Source organism: Acomys russatus, chromosome 8 (assembly GCF_903995435.1).
Source record: "Acomys russatus chromosome 8, mAcoRus1.1, whole genome shotgun sequence".
NCBI lineage: Eukaryota > Metazoa > Chordata > Mammalia > Rodentia > Muridae > Acomys > Acomys russatus.
In genome coordinates, this window is record NC_067144.1 from 76,928,071 (window position 1) to 76,940,654 (window position 12,584).

Below are 12,584 nucleotides of genomic sequence, written 5' to 3' on the forward strand. Positions count from 1 at the left end.
AAACAAACAGACTTGATACACAATGTGATGGCAGTCTTAAGACACAAGCACTTCAAGGTGTATTATCAACTCTGGCTATGAGGTCTAGCAAAAGTTCTATTCTCTTATAATATAAGATATATTTAGAATATTGCATTCCCCAAGTCAGCTATTAAGGATTGTAATGCCAAATGCTGCTAAACTTTGCAAGGCTCATGCTGTTGAAAATACAGATTTCATTTTGGTTTAGTTTGTGTGCCTAGAGACTTGGGAATGAAAGTGTGTAGGATGTAGTATAAATGTGATGGTTTGATGTGCTGAGGACAAGACACTAACTTGATTATGGGGTACACTGATATCTTTACATGGTTATTAAGCTTGAAAGATGCCCATTGAATTTAGATTTCTAATGGAGTAGAATTAATACAGAAGAAATATATCTGCTGGCTCTGTGGGTAGTATTATTTTCTAAAGTAAGCTAGTGACCACCCAGTGTCTCTTGTTTCATCAGAAGCCTTCTTAGAGCATTTTTCACCTCTGCATTCCTCAAGGTGTAGATCAAAGGATTTAACATTGGTTCAATAACAGTAAAGGACACAGCCATTATCTTGTCTACTGGATAAGTGACCACAGGTCTGACATACAAGAAAATACAGGGCACAAAGAACAGCACAACCACTGTGAAGTGGGAAGTACATGTGGACAGGGCTTTGAGCCTTCCTTCAGAGCTACAGTTCTTTAGGGAACAGAGGATGATGACATAGGAAGCAGTTAGAATAAGAAAAATGGCCGTACACATCACTCCACTGTTGAGAATGACTAAGAGACCTAGAACATAGGTGTCCATGCAGGCGAGTTTCAATAGTGGAAATAAATCACACATAAAATGATCTATAATATTGGGGCCACAGAAAGGTATTTGATACATGAAGAGAATCTGAATGGTTGCATGAGCAAATCCACCTACCCAACTCCACCCCACCATCAGGCAGCACACCCGTGGACTCATGATGGCCATATAATGCAGAGGTTTACAGATGGCCACATAGCGGTCATAGGCCATCACAATGAGAAGAATTATCACCACACCACCAAAGAAGTGATCCACAAAGAGCTGAGCCATACAGCCTTCCAGTGAGATGGAAACATTCTCAGAGAAAGAGTCCAAAATCACCTTTGGGGTAATGACAGAAGAGTAAGTTACCTCCATGAGGGATAGTGACTTAAGGAAGAAATACATGGGTGACCTCAGGCCTGGGCTTCTGGTTATTGTTACCACAATCAGTATGTTTCCCAAGATTGTAGCCACATACATGAGTAGGAACAAAGCTGAAAGTATTTTCCTTAGCTCTGGATTATTTGTAATTCCTAAAAGAATGAATTCAGTCACATTGTTTGGCTTCTCCATTAGATGTGAAGTGATGAAAATATGGACTGTGCACTGGAGATGCTGGAAAATAATTTTCATTATTAATAATTGGGTTGATAGGCAGTTTTAAGGCACCTTTCTTATCTACATTTTATCCATCTTGTGCTACAGAAACTAACTGCTCACAATAGAAGCCTGATGGCAGCTTCAACCCTACTGGCCTCAGAATAGCCCAGCTTTACACTGGTGTGGTTCATGCTTTGTGTCTCAGGGACTTCTGCTTGGAGTCAGACTTTATCACTTTATTGTACATAGATTCCTAGGAAAACTAGGATGTTAATACTCTAGAACAATCTTTGGCCAACTAATGATAATCAAATTATACAATCTTGGGTTAATTTTGTCACTCTATTTTCACTCTCTTCATGTCACAATTCTGGCATATATATATATATATATATATATTGCTTAATATGCAAGACCTACTCAGTATCTGCATTTTGGAAACTTGATGTTAGGATGCTGAATTTTATTTATCATTAAATAAACCAAAAGCTTGAAAAACAAATATTTTCATTCATTCATTTTCTGTTATTATTGTGTTCTTAGAATGTTCTCATTGAAAAATCATTGGGGAAAACTCTTGACTGATCAAAGACTAAACTCTTCAAATCATATGTCTTCCAAAGTTGAACTATTATAGTTGATATTAATTGAATATCTACAATGTTTCATGAACAGGAATTCCTTACAAAGTCTTTTATTTAGTTTCAATATTAAACTATAAGTTTAAAGAATCAAGTAAGACCTAAATTTCATAATCAGGAAACACTAAAGCTATTTTTCAAATCCAAGTCTCGATACTTCAAAAATTAATACTAATAAAAGTGTGTATTCTTTCACTTATGTTAATATCAAGTGTAGGCAAATTTAGTATCAATCCTCTAAGAAACTCCAAAATATAAAGCTGTAATATAATTATTAACTGTTATAATGCAGCATAGGCATTTTCTGAATATTTTATTATAAAAACACACCAAGCATGCTCTACAATTTGAATAACACCATTCTATAATGAGCTTATGTCTGTTGAATAATATAAGCTAAATCATCAAAGATATTGTAATTTCATTAGTACTCCTCCATCACAACTTGTATCTTTGCCCCCATGTGAAGTGATATTACCAGATAAAAATAATAATAAAAATAAAATATAATAGTAAGGATAAAGGCAAGATTACTCTAAATAATTTTGAAAATGTCAATTAAAAATTCCATTACTTTACATTTAATTATGCTCTATCAAGGTCCTGTGTTGATACATCAATCACAAGGTTATTTTTCATATTACATGAGATTATTATTACTAGATATCCCATATTGAGAATGAAGAAAGTGAAGCTTAAGAATATTATCAGAAATGCATGGTAATTATTAATCAGGTAATTATTAATCAGTTTGAAGTGTAATCTATTCATCATTGATGTAAACTCTTTATGGAGAGAAATGTGATCTCTGCTTTCTATAGAAAATTACTATAGGCACTGGTGGTATAATAGAGGCACTGATTCAGTAAGTAGAAACTTTTTCTTTGATAGGGACAGAAGTATAAAGTATGAATAATTTGATACAAACATATGAGAGAGCCTTGCTCTAAAGTCTGTGCTTTGCTAACTAATGCCAGAAAATAATTGTGATCTTCCAGCTAACCCAAATTTCCCATATACCCCTCCGAGGGATTTCAAAAGTTTCTTGTTAATTTTCTTTTGTTGTGTTTCTTCATTTTGAAATTAAAACATAATTACATTATTTTACTCCTTTACCTTTCTCTTCTTAACTTTCTCAAAATTGTTACTACTTCGCCATTGTAATTCAATTCTTTGTCTCTTTTTGAAGTGATATTCCCAGATAAAAAGCAAGAATAAATGATAGTAAGTAGAAAATCAATATTATACTAAATGATGTTTAAAATGTCAATTATAAATCCATTTACTTAGCACATACTTATATTTCTAAATATGTAAACTCAGTCTGCTGAGTCTGTATAATGTTCCTTGTATATATACATATGATTTCAGCATTGAACTCTTGGTATTGGTTACTTATTAATATTCTTAATGAAGTGGAAGGAACATATTCATAAAAATCATAATTGAATTTTATTTCTAATTCTTTGACTTGTAGAACATGTTGCTATTTTGTTTCCTCTCTTGGTTGCAAAATATTTGTTATAAAATGGTACAGAGTTAGGGATTCAAAAGAGTGATCTAAACTTTAGTTTTCACTCAGGTTTCTACTTAAGATTTGCTATATGCAGTCAAACATCCATTGTATTTTTAAACCCTATGGACTCTATCATAATGCCATCCTGTTTTGAGAAAGAAAACAAAATTACTGAACTTGCCACAAATCTTTTTTCATTATTACACCTCTCCCTTAGCTTGACGTAATCAATTCTACTCTGTAGATAATTTTTATTCTCTGTCTGTTCTTCATCCCACTGAAGTCTAGCATATCTCTTACTCCAGGAACAAACAGATAAGCCTGCTTTGTACCTTTCTGTGCAAAGTCTGTAAGCAGACTTATGTTTCTCTTGCAATGAGGCCAATTACCTGCTTTCTGCCCTATTCATTATTGCCATCACTGGCATTTGTTAACCTGAATTTGCAGAGGTGGTATCTTCCTAATACAATAATAATGTCATTTAGTCTTTTTCCCAATTTCATGTTGGATTCATCATCTAATGAAGTTGTTAAGGATGATTAATTTATTATCTTTCCATCATGTTCAGTTCTGTTATACTTGTACACTAATCACTTAAACTCAATTTTTTATTTGAAACTGGTATCACTCAAGGAAAACTGCAAAGAACCATGAGGTCTCAGCAAGTCTGGTGTCAGGTTTGACTCCAAAACTGAAATTGCTGTCATCAGGGCCTAGCTGTTAATCTACTTGTATACTGCTTTAAATACAACACTTACTGTTCTCTTCTCTACCATTTCAGTTACTACCCTGGTGTGGCCAAATTATAAAGACAAACCATATCTCGGCATACAACTTTTCTTTTAAGCCACTTCCATCATATAACTTGTCAAAGTACACTAAGAAGACCAAGCTATACAGTTTTGTTAGTTCAGAACTCTTAACTCTGAGATAGTTATACCAAAAATTAAAAAGAGGTGACTTATTTACACATTAATGTAAAATTGTGTGTATGTTGGGTAAATTAATTATTGCAAGAACTTCAATTAACACCTCAGATTAATTGTAACATTAGGTAAGTGTTAACACCTTCCCAGTTTTATTTTTATGTTATTCCTATGACATCCAAAAAACATTTACCTGATAAACCCAGTAAACAAATATAAATATTATAAATATTGTACAGGTAAGTTGCTTAAGCCAACATCAAGATGTCCAAAAATCCAGCCCTTGAAGTGGTGTTCTCATGTGGAACGAATCGCTCTGGAGATGAGTTGGGTGAGACTCAGAACAGGAACACACAACAAGTGATGCGCACGAGACAGTTATCTTGATAAGAACAGAGCTCCCAAGCAACTCAGAGAAAGACTACACTGCAGATCCAGGGACTGAAATAGGAAAAAATCTGTGGGCAGTGAAAACAAGTCAAATTTGCTTTAGTTAGGAACAGTCCATGGCAGTGTGAGTAACATTTGGCTATTTTTTGAGCTTAACTTTTGAAACAGCACCACATTTACCATGCCTTCTCTAGGATAGTGGGCTCAGGGGACAGTGGCCAGGGTATGATGTAGGGACCCCAGAACTTTCCAAGATGATTGCATCATTCCAACTGTATCCCTTTGTGGATGTGTCTCTACTGACTGAGGATCTAATCACTTTACCATAAATTCTCTTCATCCCCACTGTGATCAGGGTTTTCCCAGGGGTAGAAGTACACTGGATGAATACGAAACTGATATTGTATAAGCAAAACCAAGCAATCAATAACAATAAAGAGGTCACAGAATGGCCTATTTGTTAGCACTAAACACAAACTGTTTTTCAGGAACTGAATAGCCTTGCAGTGATGTATCTGCCTAAAAACAGATGAGTGAAAGCAAATGCTACTCACGTGTCTCAGTTAGCCAATGTCCTGGATTGAGGTTTACTTTCATATCCACTGCTTTTGTCATATTTTTGGGGGTAGTGCTGAAGTTGTATGCATTTAACTCCAGGTTAGCTGCCATTATATATATATATATATTTTAATATACCTTAGATGGTGAAAATCAAAGACTAAATTCCTTCTCAAACCAGTGTCTTCAATTAGAAATATCTGGAGTACTTTCCAGATACAAGGACTCAAACACAGGTGAAGTTAGAAACTGTGGCAGCATACACAAATCCTGCATGGGTTTATACAAGACAAAAATCCCAGCACTCAGAAGAGGAAAGGGACACAAAATCCCACTCTTACTCAGGAATTTACTTGTAATTTATACTTGCAGGGAAAGGAAAACTGAGTTTCTCCAACGGAGTGTCATAAGGTATATCAACCACACTCCAGGACGTGCCTCATGATCAGCAGTGTGTGGCCAATACAAAATAAACTCTCTCTGTCTCTCTGTCTCTCTGTCTCTGTCTTTCTCTCTGTCTCTCTGTGTGTGAGGGTGGGGTGGGGTGGGGGTTGTGCATGTGTGTGAATCTTACTTATAGCAAAATGATAAGATTGTTCATACATATTACTTACATTTAGTCAAGCCCTGCTGTTTCTCATACAGTGGGATAGCTTGAATAACTATTCTCTTAATTTAGAGATTAGAAAATGAGGATTGTGAGCTAAAGAAAAAATGACACAAAGTTTATTTTAAGTGCCTAGCAGTCCATATGTCTACAGCTTGGCTGACATGACCCCTACACTTCAGAGTAATCCAGAAAAATGACATAGAAATGAGACCAAATGATGTTACACAAGACAGTGATCAGGCCTCCTTAACATAAGTTTCTGCTTCTAGTTTTGTATATTAATTATGTTCCCACATGAAAGAAATGAATCTGAAAAAATAACTATACCTGCTCTAAATGTCCTACGTTAAAGACTACATCAGATACCAGCTCCTTTAAGTGCAATATCAAATATACCTTTTGTATCAATTGAGTATTATTTCATGTACCCAACGGAAATAGGAAACTGAGGCTGAGAATAATTTCTCTAAGATTAATATGGACTATGAATTTTTCCAATCCTTTTAAAGTAAAAATCATTAAGAATTACACTGAGTGTCACCAGGTCTCCCCCTCCAGGGGACATGGTCAAATGTGAGGCACCAGAATACATAAGAAAGTCATATCCCACTCTCCACTCAACTGTGGAGAATATTCTGACCATTGGCTAGATCTGGGAAGGGGTTTAAAGTTTACCTCCTGTATTGTCCTTGGCTGGTACCTTAGTTTGAGCAGGACCCCTGGGCCCAAATCTGCTTATCATATTGTTCTACTTGTAGATTTCTAGGACCCTCTGTATCCTTTTATTTTGCTATTCTCCCATGCGTCTCTCATTTAGAGACCCAATAGGATGCCCTCCCCTCTGTCCCAGTTTCCTAGTAAGTGAAGGCTTTCAGAGGAAGGACAGCAGGTTGCCAAGAAGAGACTTGATACCCTATGAGAATATACAGGGGGAGGTAATCTCCCTCAGGAACAGTCATAGGGGAAGGGAATAATGGGAGAATGGGGGGAGGGGGGAGGGAGGAATGGGAGGATACAAGGGATGGGATAAACATTGAGATGTAACAAGAATAAATTAATAAAAAAAGACATCATCTTGGCTGTAGTGAACAGTAAGGAATGAGTAGAAAACAGTAATACAGCTGATATGAGAAGAAGGTGATCAGTATCTGAGGTGAGCTAGGAAAGAGAAAAGCACGGGCCTCAGACAAGTGCAGAGGATAGAGCTGACAAGAGTATGGATTGCAGCAGCGATGCAGTGGGGGCTACATGTAATCACCAAGTTAAGGGAACAGAAAGCGGCCAAGTTAAATGTTACCAATAAGTGTGATTGAACCTAAAGCATCAGAATTATTATAATTTAAACATGAAACCACTATTGAAAATATTAATAAACTATTTTATAATGTTCAAAAAAAAAAAAAAAAAAAAAAAAAAAGAATTACACCGAGCCTCTGAAAAGGTGAGCATTAGTTAAGAGTTGGAGGAGGGAAATGGAAGTTTGATATGATCATATTTCATTACATACATAGATGAAATTCTCACCAGTTGTTCAAACATGAGCTGAACAGAGATGATGCCAATAAACATGCCAAAGTATATGGGGAAACCCGAGAGGTTCCAACCCCACACAAAAAGCTACAGCCAACTAAGGAATGCTGAGAGCAGGAGTAAAGTCTTCCTCAGGAGAGAGCCACCAATTTGCTATCCAATACCAAATGGAGAGTCGAAAACATACATACTAGTAACATTGTACGGACTGAGAAAGTTTTACATAGGAACACATACACCTACACATTTACATACATGCATACAATAATAATGAATAAAGCAGCTTTGACTTTGACAGAGAACAGGGAGGTACATGTGGGAGGGCTTAAAGGAAGGAAAGGGAATGGAGAAATGTAATTATATTATAATCTAAAAAATAAAAAATTTAAAATAAATTCTTGAAAATAAAAATATAATGGAGAAATATTGTTACCACAGCCAAATTTTAAGATAAAACACTGCTTCATTGAGTAGTAAAGTTCTTTTTTGTTACAAGAATGAGTATTCATTGGAATTTACCTCAAATTTATCACATGCTACTGCTTTAATAGTCTATATTTTACTAGTCTATAGAATCTAATTCCAAACCTGTCTTCAGCCCCCAACTTCAGACATTAGTGAACAGCTTACATGAGGTAGAGAATGTGTGGAAATCAGAATACTTTCACTATTTAACTGTCTATCTCTCTATTATATGGCATTTAATTGTTATTTCTCTGAATCTCCAAGTCTTGCAATAAACTTGTGAACATTTGAGCTCAAATGATCCTTCTTCAGGACTCTTGGCTTACAACAGAACGTGTCTCTGATCTGATCTGCACTCAGTCTTACTGTTGTAGAATTTTTTACTGTGTAAAAATACCTAGAAACCATCACAGACCTAGAATAATTAAAAACATGAGCCCTATGGAATAATAGCTAATAAAGCCTTCTTTCATAAACTCTGGGAACACATCACAGTTCTCTCTGTTAGTAATACACATTTTACTCAACTTTGACTAGCATTCAAATCACCTCCCTTTACCTGTTTCCCCCTCACTGGACAGTGGGTTCCATCTCACTACAGGAACTCACATCAGAAAGTGCTTTGTGCAGTGGGAAAATATTTGGTTAGAGTGAACTAACTTAGTTCCTTGTCCCACCCAGGGCAGTTGTTGACTACAGGATACCCAAACATGCAAAGAAGAGCTCTCACAAGTAATCAAAGCCAGTGTGTTAGCAAATGCTTAAAGATGTAGTGTCAAATTGTTTACATTTTTTCTTTTAATTCCATCAAATCTAGATGAGAAATCCAGGAATGATGATAGAAGCCTACAATCCAAATTTTGGTAAGCCTAGGGTAGGAGAATTACAAGCTTAAGGCCAACTGCATCTACTCAGTGAGATTGAGGACTGTTTAGAACATATTAGTCCATGTCTAAACAATAGCAATACCAGATCAAAACAAAACATTAGAATTAAAAAACCAAGATACTATGTGAGATAAAAACTAGCATTTTATTTGTATAAAATAAAGCTTGGAGAGCTAAGGGAATGATCAGGTCTTTGGGGTACTTAAGTCCTTTCACAAGTTCACAGCACAAGTAATGAACTGCGGTCTCCAATTCTCCCAACATTATTCATTCTATATTATAGCACATTTGTGAATATAAAAACAATAATAAGGAAAGTAATTATTGGAGAGTAATGATCAATTATCTATCATTAATTTCATTATTACAAACATCTCATCTACCTGCTATCTCTCATTATGCCTCTATTAAGAAATATATTTTTACTCATTTCCATTACCTTATTGTTATCCTAAATAATTGATACAATTGCTTGTATAGGTTTTGTATCAACAATATTTCAGTCTTCTAGGATCAGTTTTAAATTTTTTCATGTTGTTTCTCACCTGTTTACAAAGATGCTAAGAATGACTGATTTACTATCATTTCATCGAATTTCAGGTGTGTTGTCTACACTTGAATCCCTAAGTCAAAGTAAGTTCATTCTGTAAATTTAATTAATTTTAAAAGTGATTATATTCTCCCATGAGGTCCCAAAAAACAAGAGACACTCCTGTATCTATAAATAAGTCCCATCATCAGACTATGGCTGTTATAGCCCTGGCATCCAATTTCAACTCTTCTCTCTTCAGCTTTTGTCTGTAGAATTCATATTCACTACGTGGCCAAATTCTGGGTTGAAATATATTTTTGTTTCTCAACTCAGTTTTGACCACTTCTATATTTTTTTATGTAAATTTTGGAACTTTGCCAAGAAATATTAACAACAAAAGCATAGCTATAAATTTCTGGTAGCTCAGAAATTACCACCATGAAATCTTGTTGTTCATGTAAATAAAATAAACAGCTGAATATTGATACATTGAAGCACAATTGGACATCTGTCTGTTTTAATTATTGCAATGACTTTAAACAGCAACATAGTCTAACAGGAGCATCCTTCACATGCACGTAATTTTAATGCCACCCAACTCCAGCTTGGTGCTATCACTGTGATCTCAAAAAGCCAGTTATTTAATTATCCCAGTAAGTAAAATAAAAAATAAATTGTCGAAGTTTTAAATTAAGATAGATTGCTTAGCTGAAAAGCATATTCTTTGGCCAATTCCATAGTAAATAATGCTTTCTTCCAATTCAGTTTGTAATCCATATTGAAGCAGTTTTCGCAAAGGAACTAGGTATTATGTGAGTTTTTATGATGAAATTGTTTTGTGGCTATATGAACTTTTGGAAACATCTGCATTAAATTCAGATTTTTGAGATAATAAATAGAACTGATTATAACACATATATAAAAGTTATTTTATGTCACAACCTATAAGTAGAAACTATCCTCACATAATTTCATATAATAAATGTGCATTAGATATTGGGTAAGAATATTTGGGTTCAAATCTGATGTATCTATTCTACAATTTAGTTGTTTTAGACACTTTTACTGTAAAATAAAGACACTAGATTTCAAAAGTTCTATGACCTTATGCTTACATTTGATTTTAAAATATATTTAGACATAGTTTTGTGATCACTAATAACTTTTATTCAATTGAATAAGAAACCCACTATAGCTGGTTATTCCTGGCCCACACCTTTAGTGACAGCACTCAGGGAGGGAGAGCTTGGCAGATCTCTGTGAGGTCGAGGCTAGCATGGTATACAAAGGAATTCCAGGATAGCCAAGGCTACACAGAGAAACTCTGTCTCAAAAAACTGAAAACAAAAGCAAAAGAACCTACTATAGTTTTATTTAAATCAAAATATCAAATATGTTCCAAGAAGGCCCAGTGGCACATAGAGGAGGGGAAGTAGGCTATCCAGATGAGACCTGATAGGCTATGGTCATGTGGTGGTGGTGGTGGTGGTGAGAGGTCCCTTCTGTCAGAGGTCTAGGGGAGGGAAACAGGATTGAAGGGTGGGGGATGGGAAGGTATAAGTGAGGTGATAACAACTGGGGTGTAATCTGAATAAATTATAATAAAAAGCTTCTTTAAAAAAAAAGAATTCTTTTAAGTATCCTTTTTCTTTTAAATTGCATTCCATACTGTTTTAGATCCAGAGAGTTGTTGAGACACTGCTTATTCATGGAAAGAAATCATATGACTTTGACATTAGAATATAGTAATTTTCCAAACCACAAATGATGTTTTAACTCAAAGCTCTCAGGTTTTTAGTTCTTGAAATGTTTGAAAAACAATTACATTTAGATATAGCAAAATGAAATTGGTGACCAATTCGTATTAACTTTGGCCAGCTATTTAATTTTTTGAACTCACTTGGACTCATCAATAAAACAAAATGGTCATATTGGTTTCTTCCTCTTAAGTGAATTGTAAGAGTTAGTTCGGAGATCTAAGGAAGAATTTAATGTACAGTAATCTGCCTTTGTCCATGATTACATGGTCAAACATGATGAAAAATAAATGTAAAGTTATGTAAATAAAACATTCATTAACTTTAAATTTTATGCTATTATTTATACTGTAAGAAAAACATGTAGGAGGTATTTAGGTCTTTGTGCTCAAAAATGAGCACTAGGGGAACGTGGAATATTAATCACACAGGGTTTTTCATTGAAGGGAAAGAATAATATACCTATTAACTTCTCAGAAGACTGGGAACATGTGCTTACTAGCATCGTGAACTTTCCTCTATCTGTTTGGCTATACACGATTCCAGCACTAATCTTCCCCTTGATCCTTACATTAAATAGGTATTTATGCTATGCCCTTTTTAATTGATTTTGGTTTCTTTTGTGCCTTCTTCCCTGCTCCATCTCAATCTTTTCTTATACTAGGTAAGAGAGAAAAACAATATAGTGGGGAGAGGAGACAGAGTGCTTTTTAGCTACATCCTGTTAGGGTTGTTGGGCTCCTTGGGGCAAGTCCAATCTTCATTTCAGGACAACTCTTCTCATCAAACTGTATCAACAGCCACCAGGAGCAGCAGTGGGGAGCATCAGCATTCTTTCTTGAGCCACCTATCTCTCTCTGAGCTCTGATACTTATTCTCTGCCAAAAAGCCCCTCTCAGAGCCCACATGAGGCAAGTAGTCAGCAGCTGTGGACAATCTAAATCAGCACTATATCCCAAACCTGGGATTGAAACAAAAACGTTTATAACATAAGTCTGTTTTTAAAGACATCAAAACTTCCACTACACATTTAAGTTACAGGATTCATCATCAGTATCACATGATCAATTTTTTCAAGTAACCCTTATTTTACTTGATGATGTCTCCAAATGACAAAATTATATTACAATATCATATACTTAATTTATTACTATTTTTTAATTTCTTAGTGTGATTAATTTAAAGTGGGAGTTAGTCATCAATGTATATAGAAATAAGCACATATAGATATATGTGTGCATATATATAAATATAGATATAGATAGATAATACTGGCATCCTCATGTATAATGTGACTATTCTGATGAAATACAAATTTGCAAAGGACATAGGAAGAAGAAAATATAGTACGTCATTTG

At 34.9% G+C, this 12,584-nt stretch overlaps 1 protein-coding gene across 1 annotated transcript; it reads right to left on the reverse strand.

The window, feature by feature from the left end:
• Positions 1–457: 457 nt before the first annotated feature.
• On the reverse strand, positions 458–1,387 carry LOC127193049 (olfactory receptor 4C6-like). The gene has a single exon (XM_051150394.1). The coding sequence runs from the start codon at positions 1,385–1,387 to the stop codon at positions 458–460; it is 930 nt and encodes a 309-aa protein (XP_051006351.1).
• Positions 1,388–12,584: the final 11,197 nt, after the last annotated feature.